The following is a 22,760-nucleotide window of genomic DNA, read 5'->3' as shown; positions in this document are numbered from 1 at the left end:
ATATATACATTACATTTTTAAATTTTATATGGTAAAACATTGTTGCTAGAATTGCAAGACGAGACAAGCACTCACCCACACATGTTGAGCAATTCAAATAAACTTACATTGGATATATATATGTATATATACGTGTATATATATATATATATATATATATATATATATATATATATATATATATATATATATATATATATATATATATATATATATATATATATATATATATATGGTCTAAGGCTAACCCATAAAAGTTGGCTGTGTTCCAATTGGGTAAGAATAATCCGGTGGTTGTTTTACAGTATTCATACAGGATGTGTTCTTTCCAAGTTGTTTAAAATACTTTAATTGCGAAATACGCCTTCCCGCCTGTTGAACCCTGCATACTGTGCTATTAAATTTAATATCTTTGTACTTGTATAATGACAAAAAAGGTCTTCAATCAATTCAAAGATGACGTGCCCAACTGTAAGGTTGAGCCACGCTGAACAGTTTCACCTTTTGCGTCAGATATATTACACAATTTGGATAATTACACCATTGTGTAAAATTCAGATTTAAAATCCACAACTGCTTATAAGCCTACCTTTCTAACGATAATAATGCTGTTTAAAATCATTTCTAATATTGTGTCCCTGAAAAGGAAATTGAACTTTTAAACCCCCATTTTTATGATGGCCAGTTTTATATCACGGTAACTGAGAACAAGGTTTCATCGTGTTCTGCATTACAAGGAAATCTAGTAAGGGAAGTACGTTTGAAAAAAGGGTGTGCTCACAGGTGTTCAAGCCCTTGTCTCTGGCCAGTCATTGTTGTACTCATGCAATGTTTATAAAAGGCCAAGGTGTGATTCATCAGACTGAAACAGACGGTGTACTGTGAGCCCAACATTTCAGCCGTACGGAAAATTGGCAGAGTTGTGAAAAAGGATGAAAACTTCTCTTCTTTTGTGGCTTTTTCTTGGACTTTGGACCCTGGAAATTTCCACCCTGGTTAATTGTAAGTGGCATTTCTTTTCTGTCATAGACTTCTCTCCACCAATATATTTGCTTATCTTTTAAAAAGTGGCTGATTTTGATTGAGCTATAGCAAACTATCAGTTTTATCCAATCACCTATTTTTAAATGTCATTTTTATTTAGAGTTGATTCAGCTTTGTTATTCCAGTGGCATCTTTTTTGTCACCAATGATTCAGTGCTTCCATTGCGACCACATGAAGTGCTCTTAATCGTTCGCCCTACTTTTTTAAGGGTCTAATGTTTTACTGTTGCAGTGCAGACTTCATTAGTACCCCTGCATGTCACACTCGTTCTTGATTTGGGACTGTGAAACTGAGCAAAAGGTGGAACACACACTTTTGTGCTCTCGTAATTGCATAGGAAATGGCAGCATTGACTAAGATGAGGTAATTTGAACTCTAATTTGAAGAAGGAAACATACACTCACCGGGTTAAATCTGAGAATGACCATAATATTTAATGAGTTGACCATAAAATTCATGCACACTTCATTATAAAGTGACAAATGAATAATTCATTCATTAATCCCAGTTTGTCATGTTGCATCCTCTTCAACTTTTGAGTCATGTTTACAATGTGAGCCAAGAGTGAGATTGACTCAAGCTCCAATGAAACTTCCTCACATATGAGTAATCACCCAGGTTAATAATTAGTGTCACACCTTAACAAAGTAGACTATGAATGAATACTTCAATCCGAGAGTAATCTCCTTTGAGGTCATGTATTACTGCTTAGAGAACAAACTTTCCACGTCATGTCTAGGTAAATATTTGTGGTAATCCTTGTTTTTTTCCATATCTTTCCCCCAGCTGTGCCCGTAATTCCCATTAAATTTGAGGAGGATGTGCTACGAGAGGCTAAGACAGATGGGTTCCTTGTTGAAGATTATTTCCATTCGTCAGTCAAATCTGAACCACTTCAAGAAAACACAACCACTCAACAGTCCAACCAAACATCCTTTGGCATTGTAGAAGATAGTCATAATCAAAGTCTCCTGAACGAGACCGACGAGGGCAGCGCATCAGGTGACTGGCCCTTTCAGCCGTGGGATAATGGGTATTCAACCACGAGTAAAAAGGATTTGTCAGGTTCCAACTCAACGACTACATCTTTGTCAGAGACAAATGTAACCCAGTCAAGTAATACCACTGAATGGAGTGTGCTCTTTCAAACTGATGATTCCGATGGTTTTTATTCCGGGTCTGGAAACGGTGACATCCTAGACCAATATTTTACAATACCGCCAAGTGTGAACTTTTCTGAAGGTGATGTTGCAATGACACCTTTCATTAACACAAGACAGAAGGGAGAAGATGAAGCTGAAGGATCAGGATTTGGAATGCTAAAGAATAAAGGAAGAGCCATGATATTTGAATTCCCATCAATCCAAGGTAAACATCCTCTGAAGATCCATAATATCATGATATCAACATTCTTGATTTTTTTCCTCCAGTACCAGCGACAGACAGTTCTCCAACAGCAGATCAACACAGAGGACACGTAACACCTGGTAGTTGTCACATAAATTCCCATTCGTTCATGTCCTGGAATTGTTTCAGATATATTATTTAATTATATCCATCTCTTCCCTATCATTAGATTGGATAATCATCGTAGGTTTTGTTGTTGGCGTTGCAGCATTGTTGATGCTTTGCCTTGCTATTGCAACCAGAGACAAGTAAGACTTGTTTTTACATAGTTTAGAATAGTTATATCAATATTAATCTCCTAGCTATTATAATACAAAATATTCTCTTTTTTCAGGTGGAATGGGCCACGGCAAGCATTAAGTTTACAACCCAAAGTTGAGTACACACAGGAACAGAAGACAGAGAATGAAGTGTTCCTGGAAAAATATGAACCTATTGAAAATGGAAAGACGTCAGAATATACAATTATTCCACTGGATGAGCTTCCAGAGAAATATTCACACTAACATAAATATTTTATTTTAAGAATGTAGAGTTGTGACACTACAGATAGTCGAGAGAAAAAAATAGAACATCTGAAAAATGCTTGTTTTCCTGATGACATGTACACCTGTAAATACTTTGTTACTATAGCAATAATTATTTCCATTTGGTTAACATGACTAACTCTCGTTCACAGTTAAAACCTGTAAGATTTAGCTGATAACCCTCGTGAGGATAGTGGCATGGAATATGAATGATTTTTCCCCCATTCCCTCAATGCACATAATGTTTATTCAGATACAATGGAGAGTTAACCAGCATTTGTTAGCCCCTGGCTAGGTGAAAAGGGGCGCTATACGATTAACTCAAAATATGTAATTATTAAGAGACTTTTTATCACATTTTTTACATTTTTATATTAGTCCAACTGTGTAAATGACATATTTAAGGTTTTCTGTTCACTTCACAAACAAAACTACAGCATGTATGCCACTTTTTGTATGTTCCTGTGCTAATTACCTCTGAGGGGGAAAAAAAAAACTTCAAGAACACCACACAAATAATTTATTTGCATCATTTACACATATTTACACACACATAATAAAACATTTACATACATTTTTGGTGTTATGTTTGACTGACACAGACTTCTGCCCTGCAGTTGTTTAAGCTTATAGATTTGATCAATCTAGGTCGGTCAAGATACATATCAATAAATATTAGACAGAAAAAAAGAATGGAGGAGAAGAAATAGAAAATATATGTTGAATTCTCTAAAGAGTTCACATTTTCATTAAAAAAAGAAGAAAGAAATAAATATCTACCCTAGTTTAATTGACCATGAAGGAAATATCAAAGTGGAGCATTCCATTCATTAGTATATCAAAGGTGCTAAAAAAACATAGTTCCTGAAGAAATATAGTTCTGTTAAATATGTCAGAGGTGTTGTTTTTTTATATGGCCAGTGTTTTCACTGAGCAATGATTTGGTCAGATATGCAGTAAAATATCTACATACAAATGGGATCTAATGTATTGCTCCAAACATTTTATATGTGAGTACAGTGCAAAATTAAACTGAAATGAACTGTATTACTTGAAAGAAAATCCCGTAAATTGAACATCTCAAGTCAAGTCTCACAAACTACATTCTTACACATAGCTGCCGCCAACTTTTTCCGACTTACAAAGGTTTTCACCTTGCTCCTGACCCTTAGACAATTAAATATACTATCACATACTTTCATTCATTACTTGTTTTTTCCCCTTGACCATTTGGAGTGCAGTAGTTACTGTGTAATAAGAAGTAAAATAATCCTACTCATGATAAAAATTCCCAATCTGTTACATAACTACAGGCCCAGAGTGAGGTATGATAAACTTACTTTTAATGTTGGTAACTAATTATAGAAAGCATTGTAAAAACAATTCAGAACAATGAAAACAAGCTCTAGATAATCCTTAAAAATTTAAAACTAAAATGAGTACTTATACACAAAGTGCTAGGAGGCACTTTAAGCAAGAAATATTTTACATTAGCTGTTGCTTTCCTTAATCCATAATAAATGACTGTAATTGGAGGGATGATAAATCAAATGTTGGAGGCCAAATCAAGTGTGCATTTAATTGCCAAACTTGACCGAACTAATTAAGATGTGGTGTTACAAACTGAGAAAAAATGAGCCTAGTACTTTACAATCGTGCAAATGAAGAGGGCCCAGCCATCCTCATTAAGCTATTAGGTTGGATACAAATGATTTTTTTTGAATTAATGGGAGACCCATATTAACTTGTATCCTGAAATTTCAACGACTAGCTTATTGCACTATGAAGTTGATTTCTTCAAGGCAAGTTAAATGTATAGCAAAAAGTAATCACAAAACAATGCACTCGTAACAATAGGATAAGGACCATTCTACATTTATCATCCAACACAACGCTTGCCGGCTGTGTTTATTATTGCTTTTTGCATTTAGAAATCAATGGATCCTTTTAGGGATATTCTGTAACTACGTCTAGATAAAAATACTGATCAATGTTTCAAAAGTTACAAAAAAAAATTACAAAAAGAAAAAAAAATGAACACAATAAATTAGAGGGCAGCCTCATATGCTTGTTTAACAACACCTTGATGCATTGGTAACTGCCTCAATTAGAGGCCACACCTTTTCCTTTTTCTGGTCGAAGATGTAAAATATGAGTTTAGGTTTGAAAGTGTGAATGATATGAAGGTGTAATCCCATTAGTAGAAATGTAAAAGGTAATGCACCAAGCCTGTCTTTCTATTGTAAAATCATATTAGTCACTTCTGTTTACCTTCTGTCTTCATTGACTCTGGGTAATGTTTAAAGCAACAGTCATTAATTCTAACTCTTTTATAGAAGCAATCACTAGCTCTACAAATAAAATGTATTTAACTAAATTTCTAAAGCATTCACCTTAATATTTGCATCAACTCAGTGATCTTCTTGGCTGGTACTCACAGCTCCCTTTTTAACAGTAAGTTGCTAAATGCAAAACAAGGTGTTACAAAAGGTTGAATAATTCTAAATTCTAATTGACCAAACATGAAGTTTGCAGAAGCACCAAGTAAGGCCCAGAGTGTTTTCAACCATTTGTTGGAATTTGTGTTGCAAATATACAACTTATATGTGCTAACGGTTGTTTGAGGGTCAGTTCTAACGTTTTGTCGGCAGACATTACACGGGTAAGGCGCAGCAGCTTGTGGGTCTGATTTACTCGGATTTCCACGGTTCCTCTTCAACAAAAGAAAACCCTGCGGTGTTGCCATTTTTGCCCATGGTGACCTGAAAGCAATTATCAACAGTTTCTAACTAAGGGCCCAAGGCACATAATAACATACCATTGGTGGTTAGAGCAGAGAAACCAAAAGTTCTTGGCATGCAGGCCATTGTCTTCAAGGTATATAGATATTCATATCGGATTTTCCTACATAGACATGTCTTTGAACAATCGTGTCATGAGATAGTAGGTGTTTCATGTTCACATTAAAACACAGTCAACACATTTTGAGAGTTGCCCATGTATTCAATGGATTCTCTGCCCAACCAAATTTCTGTTTCCAATAATTGGAATGCAATGTCAGCATCCTATACAATCCTTTACCACTAGTCTGAGGTAAACTTACAGAAATTATTTTGATGCTGGTAGTAATAGGGATTCACAATTTTACATTAATCATAGTGAAAGAGCAGTCTTTATGTCATGCAATAAGCAAATGTGTACCCCTTAAATCCGACAATAATTTAATGCAAAATTTGGTTGGGGCTGCCTTGAATGCATAAATACATGTCCAATTCATGGAGAAAGATCATCACTATTCATTCTATTACTAGAGTTCAACATTGTGTAAAAGGAATGCATTTCTATTTTTCTGTATCAAATACACAAAGTATTTCATGTTGTTCAAGGTAAAAAAAGGATGTAGTTTCACAAAATACAATCTTGTTCGTTTGGATCTGGTACCACAAAAACTGCTTTTTCCTCAAGATTAAATATTTGCTTAGTCTCAGTCACATTTTCTTCACAGAAAATGACATTTACTGTTCACATACACAGCTCAAGGACATCACAAAGACAAGACAAACAGAGAGCAGGGATCCTCTACATACAAGTCTCTATATCTGTTAACGTGAAATGTACCTTGCAGTCGTCTATAAGGATTGAATTGTGGTGAGAGTATACATTCTGGTTGGTGTTATTCTCAAAGTAGGACTTGGTTTTAGTCATCTCAAAATCATCCATCCGAGATTGTTGGGCATCAAAGGAATCGAGCTCGTCTTTTGAAAGATGATATACGATGCCGGCTCCATAAGAGTCACCAACCACATTGACTGAGGTACGGAAGCGATCCCTGCAAGTCAAAATGAATGGACATCTTTTGTGACAAGAGCTCTGAAAGTTTCACTGACACACATTCTGTGGCATTATGGCAGGACTCAAAGTCACAGTGTTGTGACATTATTAGTATTATCTTTTTGAATGGCTAAATTCCTTCTGATTTGATATATTTTCCTGAGTTCACTTTGTTGCATTGATTTTGAAAGCTTGGGCTTCATGAGAAACTAATTCAACTGAAAATGACCGTAAGCTTAATGGGCAAACAATAGTAAAGTTTTTATTTTGGTTGTAGAAAATGGGACCTAGTCTGAACTCTTACTGAGCTCCACTGCGCAAGAATTCTTCAGGGTATTGTGTCTGCACATTGTATTTGGAATGCATGCAGCAATTCACCAAGGCTGCCCTTAGTCACCATTTCTGTTTATTAACGGAAAGTCTTGGCACAACCAAGATGTGCAATAAGTCCAACTTGGTGGCATCAGGATCTCATTACTGACAGATTCAATTATGCTGAGCGTGAAGTTGCCTCGACTGCAAGAAGCAATCCAAAAGCATCCAATTGTTCATACGTAAGTGAGAACTTGTAAGGCTCAGGGCCAGGCTGGTGGGTGGGTGGTTGTGTCTGTCACCCAATCACGGTTACAGCATCAGAGGGTTGGAGCAGTGACAGGTGTCAGCAATCATCGTCGCTGACCTTCTTAAGGCAGGCAGCGCTCAACCATGTTTCTAGATCACCTCTTTCAGTTTACTGTCGGTGGATGCTTGCGTTTTGAATATGGTTCTTGTTTCCTGATCTTCGATTTCTTGCTTTGCCCTAGGACCATGTCTTCGCCCACGCCTCTTGTAACTTTTGACTCAGATTCTGTTGCGGAGCCCACAGCTCTCGACTTCTACGCCATGCTCACTGATCTGCCTGATCCACGCCTCTGGTACCTTCGCCTCATTTCTGGTACGGACCCCACAGCTTTCGACTTCCATGCCACGTTCACCAACCTGCCCGATCCAAGCCTCTGATACCTTCGCCCAGCCCTGCTGCTCATGTGGCTCATTAGTGAAGATATAACATCACTGTAACAGTCGTCACAATTGCCTGCTTTGGGGCCATCCTTCCACGAGCATAACAGAGCTGTATTGACCATGAGATTTATGGACAGAACTTAGTTACTTCTCTCTTCTTAGTGTTAACTGTGGACTGGAAATGCAAATAATTGTATATTTTTTTACATTTCCATCAAGTATCCCACTGTCAATGCAGAATTAGCAGACCACAGTCTCTGTCAAAGCCAGTCTGACATCGTTAAAATGTGAAAATGATATAAACACAAAAAATATATACTGCAATTGTCAATATAAATTTATCCAATCTAATCAACATAGAATGAATTTAATCATGATCTATTATTATTATTCCATGTGATTGTTTCATGATTCCATATTTTCTCTTGACTGATATGGGCACTATTGCAAAAAGATAATTTTGAAAAAAGAAACTTTGTGTTGACACACACACACATATACGTATATATATATGTATATATATGTATATATATATGTATATATGTATATATATATATATATATATATATATATATATATATATATATATATATACATACACTTACATTTTAATCGTCAACAGCAGATCTTTGTGTCAACACAATTTTTTTGTAAGTAGTGAAAAAGATTTGTCTTTTTGGCCATGAATTTAAAAACTGATATATCAGCAGAACAAAACTGAATACTATATTAATTCCAAACATATTGATGCCAATATTCTTGGAGGGAACCACTCCCCAAAAACAAATCAAAAGCCATTACTTGTAGTTTTCAGTGTGAAGTGCACACAAATTTTCCTGTTCCACATTTTTGGAGAAAGATGACATACTTTTTAATGATGTCTATGAGGAATTAACTTTTTGTTAACTCTAGTTTCAAACATTCAATGCAACATAAGTAAACTTCAGAAAAGTCAACAGACTGAATAAACAGTGGGTGTGGTATGAAAGTCTTCATGAATAGATTTTAAAAACAAAAGTGATGACGCTTGTGCTTGATTTTGAGTGCTTTACTCACAGAAGCCAGTCAACAGCTACAAGAAGGCTGATGTCCTGTGTAGGTAGTCCCACGGCTGTTAAGATTAACAGCATCGTTACGAGTCCAGCACTGGGGATACTGGCTGCCCCGACGCTGGCCATGGTTGCTGTCATACTGGAGGAGAAACCCATTTGGCATACCCATTTTGCATAGTTTGGATGGCAATGTTTTTAAATCATAATCTTTGCTACTAAATGTTACTGATTTCCATGTTAATCACACATGTAGTAAGTAGTCGCCTCACCTGACAGTGAAAATTTGGCCCCAGTCCAGATTAATTCCGTTCATCTGAGCGATAAAGATAGCAGCCACAGCCTCATAGAGGGCTGTGCCATCCATGTTGATAGTGGCACCCACAGGGAGGACGAAACGTGTTACTCTTTTGTCTATTTTCAGATTCTCCTCCAAACATCGGAATGTGACAGGCAGGGTTCCGGCACTATAGAAATTTAGACATAAAGAAGAAAAATATGTTGTGTGTTACCTTAGGATTTACACTGGTGTCTCAAACTGACCGACAGTTTAATGTGTAAATATTTCTAGTTAATATTTGCTATTATGCAACAAATGTAGGCTAAATGGCTCATACTTGTTGTGATGTTTCTATATTCTGACAAATATTAATTTAATAAAAATGCTTTTAATTAGTATCATATTTATTTCATTAATAAAAACTACAAACGCCTATGACTGGATTGAGATTGAAATTATTCAGGTCAGGGCACATATAGAGAGACACTATGACTCATCATCATCTGCAATGTTCTGTTTAACAATTAGTACTTGTAGATGGTGGAGAAGTGAGCTGGCAGAAACTTAAAAGGAAAGAGTTCACCTCGGGAGGGGAATGAGGGCATCTCATGTCATTAATAAAACACAGAGTAAATGAAATCTCGCAAAGAAACAACGTTGGAAGTTGCCTCTGGCATGTATATTCCAGTTAGCGCTTTTAATAAAGGTTCTTGTTGTTATATGGTGTATTGCCAAGGTAAAAAACTATCCTTCAAATAAAACAATGTGTTTAAGGTCAAACTAACCAGCATCATTCAATTGATATCTTGTTGATAAACACAGAAATTGCAATACCTGGATGCTGTTCCAAGTGCTGTGACCCAAGCTTGGAATAATCCCATGAAGAACTTGTAAGGATTTTTTCTCACTATCACCAAGTATATTAGTGGAAGGAAGATGCCTCCATGGATAATGAGGCCTATGATCACAGTGACCATGTACATTCCCAGCTGCCGGGCAACAATCTCTAAATCAGCGATGGAGATGATTTTTCCACAAATTAGGCAAGCAATACCAAAAGGCGAGTACCTGAAGCCCAATGAGAAAAAAAAACAATGCAATTATTGATGGAAGAGCATCAACAATATATATGGTTCCTATGATGGCCTTTAGAGTAGTACAATTACCACATAATTGCACCGACAAGCTTCATGATAATCTCATTCAAGACGTTAAAGAACTCAAGCATAATCTTGGCCTTCTCCCCCAGTTTCCCCATGATGACTCCAAAAGCAACAAAAAATCCAATCAAACCTATAAGACAAAACACAAGTGAATCTCAAAAATAAAGTCAGGCACATGAAATTTAATTTTTAATATCCTTAGTTAGTTTTTGTCTAGAAAAGGATCAATATCTTACCAAGGACATTCATCCCACTCTTGAATTGAAGTGATCTCTTGGTGGTGAACTGTGGGGGCGCTTTGGTTCTGTTAGTGGGAACCTGTACTTTTGTGGACACTGTTTGTATCTGTAAAGGCAGTTACGAATATCGAAACAACAGAAGAAATAACTTATTTGCTGTCCTAACTTCAAAGTGTTGGCAGCAAATTGAGCTTTTACGATAAAGCCCACCTGTTGAAAGCAGGCTTGCACCAAGTTTTCCGGGAACAGATTTCGGATGAGATCAAAGAGAGCATCCATGCTGGAAACATCATCATTCTTCTTCCCTTGTCCAAGATTAGCTTTTAGTTTGGGGTTGCCAGGATGAATGAGCAGCACTAAGACCACCCCCAAGATTGCTGCAATCACTGTTGTCGACATGTAGTACACCATGGCTCTCGTACCTAAACGCCCGCTAGATTTAGCATCCAAACCAGCCAGTCCTGTTATAATATAAATTTGATAAATAAATAAAGCTTAGTCACATTCCATATAAGTGTGTTTCTTTTTTTTAAATGTAGTGGTTTGACGGTACTGTTCAACTATAAAATTGCAATTGATTGTTTTCAATTAATATGCATCCATCCAATTTTGTTCCAATTATATGAATTTATTACTAACTTATGATCTTATAACAATATATAAATTCCTTTGTTAGCCCCTGACATTTTGATGTATGTCAAGCATATATCAGTGAAATAATGTATTCATAAAGGTTAATTTTGTATAGGGGTTACCAGTGTACCAACACATTTGTGCATTGTTTTAACTGTAAGAAGGAACTGATTTTCATTTGCATTTAAGATGACAATATTCACAAACCCTATTTGATTATTTCACGTTTTTTATATTGTAACTTTTAAAAGCTCCTGCTCCTGTCGTTCACTGTTTTAGCTCGAGGCTCCAAACTCACAGTCAGACTTGTTAATGAACACAGAACACACAAATTAAGCAGCAAATCTTCAGATGCCATGTTCCTTTACCCACCTGTTACCAGACTTGAAACAACAAGAGGCAAAATAAGCATCTTCAACATCCTCATTAGGATCTCCCCTGGGAAGCTTATTATCATAATAACATCAGGGGGAAGGGGTGATATATGCCGCAGCAGCATTCCAGCAATGGAACCCAGAAACACACCTGGATCAAGGATAAAAGACAAATAAACAATTAAAACATTTCCTCACTACCATTATTGAGTATTGAGAAAAAAAAACCATACAGCTATGATGATTGCAACTGACAAAATGCACTGCGAAAATGCCATGAAGAGGTTTTTTTGATTTTTTTTGTTTGATTGCTTGAAAATGAGCAATAATAATGTGATATTAGACTCACCAAGAATTGTCAGGGTTAGAACCATATTATTCATGATTTTATCACATACACTGCTGCACGCACTCTCAGTTGTGTCCACGGTGGGCTCCAAATGGCCCTCATCTATCCTGACCTCCACTTGCTTCTGCATCTTGTTGGCACTGTGACAGAAGAAAACAATGAAAAGCGTTTATAAGAGGACATGTGGGTGATGAAAACAGTTTGGAGTTTTATATATTATTGTATCAAAACAATGAAACTTAAAAAAACGCTAATTTGAGCGGCCTTACTCAACAATGGGAAAACAGTGAAGGATTTTAATGTTGCACTTAGCGCAGTGTATGGAACTCTCTAATGTATTTTGTCAAATCAAGTAGGTTAGCACTGATCAGAGAAAAACCAAAACACATGCACGCGTCCACATAAATAGTACAAATGGTGGTGGCGTGTGGACACGTGTTTACATTAGTCAGCACACAGTTCTAAGATCGAGGATTTAATCACGGATGGGTTTCAATCTTTCTGTTAGAGGTTTTAATCCCGCCCCCCCCCCCGTGCCTGCGATCGTTTTTCTACCGGTTCTCCGTTCGTCTCCCACATTCCCCCCCAAAAAAATGCATGCTCGGCTGGTTGAAGACTAAATTGTCCTTAGGTATGAATCTGTCCTGCGATTGGCTAGCGACCAATTCAGAGTGTACCATGTCTACTGCCTCAGTTGGTTGGGGACCCTTGTGAGGTTAGCGGTACGGAAAATGAATGAATGGATAATAAAGAGCTGGGATTTTCATACCAAAAGAGAGCATCTCATTAGCCTGTAAAATCCAGTGCACTGGACTACAGGTAACCCGAAAACACATTTAATAGCAATGGGAATAATTTAAACATCCCCGTTTCTACCTTCAAACGTCCTGTACATCCTTCTAACTTTATTTAATTACTTTCATTTAATGAAGATATATAAATACAACATCTTATTTCTACCATAATGAAAGTTCTAAAGGGTCAGTTTATGGTCACTTTGTTGCTTCAAAATCTCACAGGTTACTGCTGACGCAAGCTTTTCATCATGTCACTGCAGCACACAACTGATGCAACATCTTGGTTTGTTATGGTCTGGCGTAAAGCCTCTTGGACTTAGAGATCAGCTCTCCCCATTGCAGCCTTTAAATCTACTGTAGAGTACAGACGTTTGCTGTTATGTAACAAAGCTCATGCCATTGAGATGCTCGACCCTCTTGACTTTAACACCTGGATTATCAATCCTAAAAGCCAAAAAATGAACACTAAATTCTGCTTTCAAAAAGTAAAACAGTGCAGTGAAATAGTTCAACTTACAAAACATTTATTAATTTGATGTGTGGAAAGACACATAGAAAAGAAAGTCATTATAATTATTGTGAGGTTGAATTACCTGTCAAATAAGACTGAATGTATATTGAAGAACTTTTGACATGGCGTGATGGAATGAACAATTAATGTAAAGTGAAAATAGCCAAGTCAATCACGCCTGTCTGATACTAAGTGCACCGGTATTAATACGACTTAAGTCCCTTCAAGAGGATAAAATTAGCACCTCCAGCAGCACACAAGTAAATGGTGTTACATAACAGAAAATGGGCTTGCCGTGAATAGTCAAGGTGCCATCAAGGTGGGCCTGGTGAAAGTAATCTAATATTATGAGTGTGACATTTGTTATTCTTTTTGATTGGACTAGAACATCTCTGAATCTAAGACTGTTATACCAAGTGACATATGTAGTAAACATATGTAAAATAGACTGATTTGGCTACGTAAAAATCATTAATCAACCATCTATTTGATGTTATCTAAAGGGCATAAACATTTGTGAAGTGATGAGTATAATAATAAAATTATGAAGATTTTACTTGTATTTCTGTTCCTTCAATATGCTTCAACATGACTCTAAAAATATAGAAATAATCTAGGTTCTTATTTAATCAAAGTCACACCTGCATGACCAACATGAAACCAAAGTGTTCAGCAATAGTTGGACAAAATATCTTTTTTTTAATAGCTAATCACATGACCTTCTGCACTACAACATCATCGCGCACAATGCATTCACCCTAAATGCACTCACCTGTTGATTTCTGAGCAATTAAGAATTTGATTTGTATGTAAGTGTGACATCACCGGTATCCGTCAGGTGAAAATGAACAAAGTCATTGTAAGTCCAATTAGAAGACCCCCAGCCCCAAAAAATATATATATCTTATTGCGTAGAATGTTCTTCAGCCTTTAAAAAGTTGCAGGTCCTATTCAGCTTGTGAAATAGATCCAGATCCTCAGATGCGGTAAGTAAGCAGTAGCAGTGATTTGCGAAAAGGTAAACTGGCTTTTCTGCAGGTCTGACAGAACACAACCAGACTAAGAGGGTGGAGTCAAACTGCCAAGATTAGTGATCAAACATAACCCTTGCTTTTGTAGTTATTTTACCTTTTGTGTAAACAAGTTTTTACCTCATTCAAACTTTCTTTAAACACAATTAAACACCCTAATTGATGGCAAAATTGTTTCATTAGAGAATGCCTATAGAAATGTTGTAAAAGTAGGTGAACAGCTAGCTTTCATAAACAATCAACAAAGCATTTAGGTATGCAACTAATGTAGTCGTTTTTAAATGAATATTAATGTTTTCTGGGAGAAGGTTTGCATCGCACAACAACAACAACAAAATTTACCAATATTATTTCCACTATTGGCTCTTGAAATATACCTTTATGCTTTTTGAAAGCTTGGGACATCTGCTAGTGCAGTATGCACATTTGTATTTTACTGTTTTAGGATCAAATTAAAATGAAGAGTATAGATGTATATTAAATTTCCTGATTTTCCCCCTTTTAAATCAATAATTGTACAATTAAATGGTCCGGCCCACGTGAAATCAAGTTTTCGTTAAAGCGACCGGCGAACCTGCTATTTTAGCAGTCATTTGAAAGTAAGATATATATTTGGGCAAAGCTAGAATTAGAATTCCAATTCCAATTATTTGTGCAAAAGTACCCACACTGTAAATAAATTTTAAATATAAACTTAAAACACATAATATCCATCCATTTTCTATTCCCCTTGTCCTCATTGGGATAACGAACAAGCTGGAATCAATCCTAACTGACACTGTAAACAAAAGCAGATCTCGACTGAGGAAATGTATACCTCAAATCAATAAATGGATGGGCCAGAACATTCTCCAGCAAAATGCGGAAAATACTCAGGTGATTATCTTTGGGTCCAAAATATTGAAAGATTGGCAATCACCTTGGCACAATTTTAATTGGAGCTACAAATCAAGACAGACCTAACTTTTGACTCAAACCTTAAGGTTATTTACAATTTGTCACTAAATCTGCCGATTACCACATAAAGATCATATAGCCCGAATTATTGGAATTCTGTCCAAACATGGAAAAACCTGTCCATACATTCACATTCATTTCAAGTAGGTTGGACTGTTGTAATAGTATATTTCTTAAGAGTAGTCTTAATAATAATAATAAATAGTCAGGAAGCTGCACAAATGTTGCTGGCAGAATCCTTAGGAATACAAGGAAACTGGACCATATAACACCTCATGTGAAATCATTACTAACGTTCTGTTCGTGGAAGGATGGACATAAATAGAATCTTACTGCTGGTCTACATAACAGTCATTTTCCTGTGAACAAAATACATCCATGATTTCTCTCAAAGTATCTAGACCACATGTGTCAAATTGGCGGCCCGGGGGCCAAATCTGGCCCGCCGCATCATGTTGTGTGGCCCGGGAAAGTAAATCATGAGTGCCGACTTTCTGTTTTAGGATCAAATTAAAATGAAGAGTATAGATGTATATTAAATTTCCTGATTTTACCCCTTTTAAATCAATAATTGTAATTTTTTAATCATTTTTTTCTGATTTTTTAGTTCAAAAATCATTGTATAAAATCTAAAAATAAATAAAAAAAAGCTAAAATAAACATTGTTTTAGATCTATAAAAAACTGAATATTCAGGGCTTTTAATCCAGTTCTTTTAATCCATTTATAAATAAAAAAATATCTAAATATTATATCTAAAATGGACCGGCCCACGTGAAGTCAAGTTTTTGTTAAAGCGGCCCGCAAACCAACCCGAGTCTGACACCCCTAATCTAGACCCTAAAGGTCGTCTTGAACTGGTCTGCTCTCTGTTCCAAGAATAAGAAGCAAGTAGGGAGCATTCAGTTACTATGCTTCTCACCTCCAGAACAAGTTATCTGAAGAAAAGCTATTGATTACCAGAGCATATTTATGTTTGCCCATAAAATTCACATTTCTAGTTATACGACCTCAGATTTGTATATATTGTTTGGTTTTATTTCTATTCCTTGTTTCAATTATTATTATTATTTTTTAAACACTTTTTTCTCTATTTATTTGTTGTTGTTGTTTTACTTTAATGACATGTAAGGCACTTTGAATGTTCTTGTGAAATTATGCTAAACAAATCATTTTGCCTTGCCTGAACTAAATCATTGAATTGACAATACAGTTGCTAAATTGTAACTGAATCATTTCTTACTTTGAATGAAATTTAATTTTTGTTAATGCCAAGTTGATAATAATAATAATGCTAATAACATGTTATGTTTTATTGTAAAGTGTAATCTTGGTTTCTCTACAATTTTTCATTTTAAATTTATTGCATTAAAAAGTTTAATCTTGTTTCCACCACAGAACTTATAAAGACAATACATTAGTATTTGTTTACCTGCGAAACAATATTTAACAAAAACATTTTTCATCACGAGACTTAGTTTCCAGTTAAAATAGCTCATTCAGTAAAGAAAAAAATGGCTGTCAATTAGTCTAGCTCGAGACCACTTATTCTCAAACAATGCAAAATTAATGTGCCGTTAGATCTTTAGTGTGCTGCAGTAAATTATCCAATAATTACTTATTTGGTGGAATTATTGGTTTTAATCAATTTATTGAAACAACTATTATCTGTTATCATCTATTATTATTATTATTATTATTGTTATTGTTATTATTATCTATGCAAATGACAACTGGAGCAACTTTTTCAAGATGCCAGAATGTCCTAAAATAATCAATGAACTGTTTTAGGTTTGAAATGTTTTAATACGTGGTGATCTGAGAGATTTATTTCAATTTGAAAATGGCTTGAAAATAGCTGGCAAACACTGAATTAGACAATTCTTGCAGTCAGTGGATAAAATGTGCCTTCAGGAAAAATAGTAACAATCAGATCAATTAGGAGTTTTCTATTGTTATTTGATTTTTTCTTTCTTGTATCGGATTGATCTTGTTTCAGGTGAAAGAGAAAAGAAGCATGGCATGCTGAGAGCAATTTTAGGGGTCAGTTTCTTGAGACATTGAAGGAACCAAAATTCCAACTGCTGCAAACACCTATTATGTACATCCAGTAGAAAGAAGAAGAAAAAACACATACACTAATGAATTTCACTTTTTCATGCGCATAGGTAGAGAAAAATATCATTAAAACGGAGTGTTTCAGGAAATATAATATCCTAACCATTACATCCATTTTAATAAGAGTTTAAACCATTGCTTGCTACTTCCACTGCCAAAGAAAGTTTATATTATTACCTTTGGAAGGATTTTAGTTTTTTTAAACTTAAGCACGACTAAAAATTGTGTATACGGTTTTGATCACAAAACAAAACGTGATGACATTGCCCAAATTATAACACTACCTTTTCACCTCATTCCTGTTTTCCCCAAAATTTTGACAATCATCACCAAATCCACCAGATATTAAATTAAACAATCACAGAACACTCTATAAGCAGACTGGCTGTTCCCGTAGGACTATGCCCAGCTGCCAAATGATATCCAGCATGTAAAAAGTTACGGTTTGAAGAAACAAAGGCTGAAGTGCCTAGACACAGTTTGTGATGTAATCTTTCAATCATGCACATTGCTCATACTCGAATGTAAAGTTATTTTGCTTAAAGTTTGCTTTAGTTTGAACACTAGCTTCAGTGATGCAGTTTATTCTCTTTAACCCACAACCGGTGCTTTGTTTTTACCCAACTGATTATACAAGTTATCTGGGGTGACACTGCAACCTAGAGATGACATCTTTCCAGTTTTCCCAATCCCAAATGAGGCCATGAGTCACAATAACAGAGGCAGAGTATTTATTTTAAACATAAAAGGGAGAATTTATTTCATTTTCACTTCATTTTATATTTCTAAAATATGTGTACATATGTAGTATATGTGGACAAAGGGAATTTGTTCTGCTTTTGCTTGTGTAGCGCTTCGAGCTGCATTTTTAGGCATGGAAAATGCAAATGCTATAGAATTACAGATCTAATTGAACGGTTGATTGAAAAATGCCAACAAATCACTAAGTCAGTCAGAGAATTAATCATACTTAAACATTCATCCATTCAATTTCTGAACCATTTATCCTAACAAGGGTTGCAGGGATGCTGGAGCCTGTTTCAGCTTACTGCGGGCACCAGGCAGAGGACACCCTGAATCGGTGGCCAGCCAATTGCAGGGTACAGGGAGATGGACAACCAGTCACCCTCACACTTATACCTAGGGGCAATTTAGAGTGTTCAACCAGTCTACTCTGCATGTTTTTTGGGATGTGGGAGGAAACCGGAGTAGCTGGAGAAAACCCACAAAAGCCCATGGGGGAACATGCAAACTCATCACAGTGAGGACCAAACCGGGATCAAATGCCCACCAGGCCATCCATAGAAATAAGGAATATTTTATCATTTCTGTTGATTTTGTCATTCACTCTCATTTTATCATTGACAGAGTGAGAAACCATGCACTATAGAAGATGAGAGTCGTGTCATTGAAGTATTCGCTACCCGGCCGTGTGGTCGCCGGACTTTTGGTCGCCGGACGTTTGGTCGCCCGGAAGGTTATTGATAATTACCATTTAAAATTGTTGCTCAAATTCCCTAAATACAAACTGCGAATTATTATTTAGTCATACTTAATGCCCTATTAATTATTAGGCTAAAGAAGAGCTCCAAATTTCCCGTACTTTTATTGTGTTTTGTTGGAGAACTTGTTAAGTTGACTGACGTCCCTTCCTAAGGGGACAACGCATGTACATACAAACTCTTATACACTCACATGTCCGCTCAGTGAAACTGCTCAGGGCCATTGTTGGCTTTTATTGATGCGTAGACCATGTTGTTTTACCTTGTTTTATTGCCGGTCTTTTGGTCGCCGGACGTTTGGTCGCCGGTTGTTTGGGTCCGGGCGACCAAACGTCGGGCGACCAAAAGTCCGGCGACCAAACGTTCGGTCACGGAAGTATTCAGTCCGAACCAACGAGGAAAAAAGAATCACAATCTGGATGTACTATATGTCAGATGTCATAATGTGGTCTTGTGATATGGTCATAATGTTCAGCCAACTTTTCCACCAGGATTTCATTAGTGTGAACGCATTGAGAGATAAACAGTCACAGAAAACAGACACACTCAGCGCACATGGCAAACCATTTGTCCATGCAATTTCACACCTCCCTCGCCTTTTCCCCCTGCACTCAACACCAAGCCGACCTCATGCTGCAACACCTGACAACACACACCACGCTTAGACAGCAGGTGTCTATAATTAACTAATCCGTCTTGAGCCATCCTAATCCAGCACATAGAGATGGATCAGACACAGTCAGAGGATATGTTTGTAAGTGGAGAATTTTGCAGTATAGTACTGCAAAATATACATTAAAATACATAAATAAATAAAACAGCTCACAGTTGAAAATCAAGTCACACCATTGAGATTTTACATGAAAAGCCAAATAATGGTATGACTTAAGTACTACAAGGTAAATACCTGATTCTAAATTGCACAACGCGTTTTTTTTGGTGTGTTTTTGTTTTTATTCTGGACAATATTGCAGAGATATTTCCATGTTAGTGCACCAATTTGCTGTCGTGTTGTGGCTTTCCATATTGCCCAGACAAACCTCTTTCAGTCCATTCATATTTCATGAAGCTCAAATAAGGTGAGAAGTCAGATGATATTAAGGTGAATACACAAGAGAGACAAGCTGTCATGGCCTCTGGCGATTAATTGTGTCACTGATGAAAGTTGCAACCTCAAAACCTCATTTGGTGGCATTATGTTGCATAACAGAAAGGCAGATTTGGAAGTAACCTTACATTGTGTTTCCAATGTACAGCAATCTGATAACAATCACCTGAGGAGTGGATTCATCAATTGACCAGTGCCTAAACATTTAACTAGCCAGCGGCTATTTATATATATTTTTTTACAGGCTAACAAGATGCATGTCTACCACACCTGAATCAAATGATCATCTCATCAGCATTTCTAAATATCTAAAAGTACAATATGGACACCTGTGATTCATAATCAAGGGCATTCTATAGTCCAAAAACTATGGTATAATTTCCAACAATTTTAACAGATTCCAGTTATTTTTGCGTTCAGTGTAGTTTTTTCCAATAAGTGTTCTGCTTCTATGAAATAGATATGTCACACCTATCAGAGAAACCCCTGTTGCCGATAATGGGCATCAAAACCAAAACATTGAGGTCAAGTAGTCCGAAAATGTTCCTCTGAAACTGAAGACGACAAATAAATGAAATATCGTCTCCTAAGTCAAATAATTTATGCTGTTTTACAAATGTTATATAAGAACTCCCATGAATCAAATTTCCGTTTATCGAAATAAATTCAATGTCCCTAACCCAATCAGTGGATTGCAATCAGGTGCTTCTTGGTTCAGCAGAAACTGTTTGTGTTGGATCGGGTGGAACAAAAACCTGCATCCACAGTGGCCCACGAGGACCGGTTAGCAGACCGCTGCATTAAACCTTGCACTGTTTATTAATTCAATTAATGAGAAAGGTATACAGCTTTAGTGTGGCATAGCATATTTTTGCAATATAGCACAGCCAGGTACAGTTGTGAAAAAAAATTGAAAATAACATTAAGTTGTGGAAAATATTAAATTCAAACATTCCAAAGACAGGGCGGCCCGGTGGGACGAGTGGTTAGCGCGTCGGCCTCACTGCTCTGGGGTCCTGGGTTCAAATCCAGGTCATGTCCACCTATGTGGAGTTTGCATGTTCTTCCCGGGCCTGTGTGGGTTTCCCCCAGGTACTTCGGTCTCCTCCCACATTCCAAAAACATGCATGGTAGGCTGATTGGACACTCTAAATTGCCCCTAGGTATGGGTGTGAGTGTGCATGGTTATCCATCTCCTTATGCCCTGCGATCGGCTGGCAACTGATTCAGGGTGTCCCCCGCCTCTGGCCCGGAGTCAGCTGGGATAGGCTCCAGCACCCCCCGCAACCCTAATGAGGATAAAGCGGTTCAGAAAATGAATGAATGAATTATTTATTATTACTATATTATTATGTATTGATTATTTATTTGTTGTTGTTATTTGTGCACTTAGTACCGACAACACAATTTTGAGATGAGATTACAAACATGCTTTGACATTATTCATGGATAAAATAGTTATTCTGGGGTTTATCTGATTTCACTAGGGTTAGGGTTTAGCTTTTCTTTTTGAACATTATTTATTAACAAAGGTGTATAAATATAAATTAACTTGTATTAACCCCTAACCCCCCTCTGTCTTAAAACAGATATATGTTAAATATACCATGAAAACTATCATCTCTGTGCTCTGCTTGCAGAAAGCAATATAACAAGGTGCAAAGCTATTACTCTATTCAATTTGCCATTGATGTTTGGGGTGTTTTAATGATCTAAAACAGGGGTGGCCAAGTCCAGCCCTCAAGAGCCCCTATTTAGTCTATTTTCCATATCTTCCTCCTCTACCACACTTGAATCAAATGATCAAATGATCTGCAAGATGTCCAGAAGCTTGATACCAATCCAGATTATTTGATTCAGGTGTGTTGGTGGAGGGAGATATGGAAAACAGACTGGATAGGGGCTCTTGCGGACCAGACTTGGCCACCCCTGATCTAAAAGTTAAGAATTTATCAACTTCCGTATCTGACCTGCTGTAATATATTTTCTCAGTGGGGTAAGCAGTCTTGTGTATCTTTAAAATTCATGACTTAGGTAAACGTTAAACTGTTAAACTGTAAATCAGTGTGCTTCCTAGGACATTCATAGGAGAAAACATGAATACATAAAACGTTTACCTCTATTTTAATTGATACATCCAGACATCATCCCCCTACTAACGCAAGCCCATTTATTGCCTGATTAAAATAGGGTGCTTCCGCCTTGTGTGCCTCCAGAGTAACTATTCAAAAATTCCTAATGAAATTTGCTCACCTGTTGGTTGTCTTGTCACCTTCAAAACTGTCTTCAATTTAAATATGTTTGCAAATGTACTTTATAATTAGATTCTAGATTATTTGGCTACTTTTTTTTAAACATTACTATTATTTCACAAGGAATTAAATATATAATGAGGCAGGTTCCTCTGCAAAGGTGTCTAAAGGAAATCATGACTCCTCCCCATTTTCAAACTCCAATGAGTGCACGTACTCGTTCTCCGCACATGCGCTCCATGAATCCTGATGCTTATGCATGAGTTCAAATGTGTAAACAGTGTCTCTTAGTTGTGGATGAGCTGTTCTAACCATCAACCAATTTGAGCAGAAAGTTTAAGTGTTTAACTCAACAAGAAAAATAAAACAAAAGCAGTAATTGCAGTAAATATGTACTATGTATGTATGGATGATATATATGCATCAATTGCTTTTTGGGTGAAATTGCCCTTTAATGTTAACAGTTACAGCGATGTACAGTCTGTCGTACTGGACTATTTTGTGTTGGGTGAAAAATAAGTGTATGCTACAAAATAATGTTTTGTTTTGTTTTTTTCCAAATTGTAGATATTTTCATACTTGAATT

General features: G+C 36.5%; 2 protein-coding genes across 3 annotated transcripts; one reads left to right on the top strand and one right to left on the bottom strand.

The window, feature by feature from the left end:
- The first annotated feature begins 813 nt into the window (after positions 1–813).
- Positions 814–3,553, top strand: LOC144064508 (uncharacterized). Its single transcript, XM_077587126.1, has 5 exons — positions 814–1,002; positions 1,832–2,413; positions 2,476–2,532; positions 2,622–2,700; positions 2,787–3,553. The coding sequence occupies exons 1-5, from the start codon at positions 933–935 to the stop codon at positions 2,956–2,958; spliced, it is 960 nt and encodes a 319-aa protein (XP_077443252.1). The 5' UTR covers positions 814–932; the 3' UTR covers positions 2,959–3,553.
- On the bottom strand, positions 3,483–22,351 carry LOC144064494 (excitatory amino acid transporter 2-like). Of its 2 annotated transcripts, none has more exons than XM_077587114.1 (11): positions 22,176–22,351; positions 11,900–12,039; positions 11,549–11,701; positions 10,754–11,004; positions 10,541–10,649; positions 10,308–10,434; positions 9,976–10,209; positions 9,134–9,328; positions 8,869–9,003; positions 6,598–6,808; positions 3,483–5,741 (listed from the first exon to the last, which is right to left on the bottom strand). In XM_077587114.1, exons 2-11 carry the CDS (start codon positions 12,027–12,029, stop codon positions 5,670–5,672), a joined length of 1,617 nt encoding a protein of 538 aa, XP_077443240.1. In that variant the 5' UTR covers positions 12,030–12,039; positions 22,176–22,351; the 3' UTR covers positions 3,483–5,669. The 2 variants fall into 2 exon arrangements, with proteins under 2 accessions (XP_077443240.1, XP_077443233.1); XM_077587107.1 differs by lacking the exon at positions 22,176–22,351 and adding an exon at positions 13,980–14,246.
- Between the last annotated feature and the right edge of the window lie 409 nt (positions 22,352–22,760).

This window comes from Stigmatopora argus, chromosome 2, assembly GCF_051989625.1.
Source record: "Stigmatopora argus isolate UIUO_Sarg chromosome 2, RoL_Sarg_1.0, whole genome shotgun sequence".
Lineage (NCBI taxonomy): Eukaryota > Metazoa > Chordata > Actinopteri > Syngnathiformes > Syngnathidae > Stigmatopora > Stigmatopora argus.
Note: the sequence above shows the minus strand (reverse complement) of the source record. Positions and strands in the feature narration are given on the sequence as shown.

Coding starts and splice junctions, on each gene's coding strand:
- LOC144064494 (XM_077587107.1), bottom strand. CDS start 14,029: ATGTCACACTTACATACAAATCAAATTCTTAATTGCTCAGAAATCAAC. Junction 12,040..13,979: donor AATTGCTCAGAAATCAACAG/GTGAGTGCATTT, acceptor CTTCTGTCACAG/TGCCAACAAGATGCAGAAGC. Junction 6,809..8,868: donor GTAGCTGTTGACTGGCTTCT/GTGAGTAAAGCA, acceptor TTTGACTTGCAG/GGATCGCTTCCGTACCTCAG.
- LOC144064508 (XM_077587126.1), top strand. CDS start 933: ATGAAAACTTCTCTTCTTTTGTGGCTTTTTCTTGGACTTTGGACCCTG. Junction 2,414..2,475: donor TGAATTCCCATCAATCCAAG/GTAAACATCCTC, acceptor TTTTTCCTCCAG/TACCAGCGACAGACAGTTCT. Junction 2,533..2,621: donor CAGAGGACACGTAACACCTG/GTAGTTGTCACA, acceptor CCCTATCATTAG/ATTGGATAATCATCGTAGGT.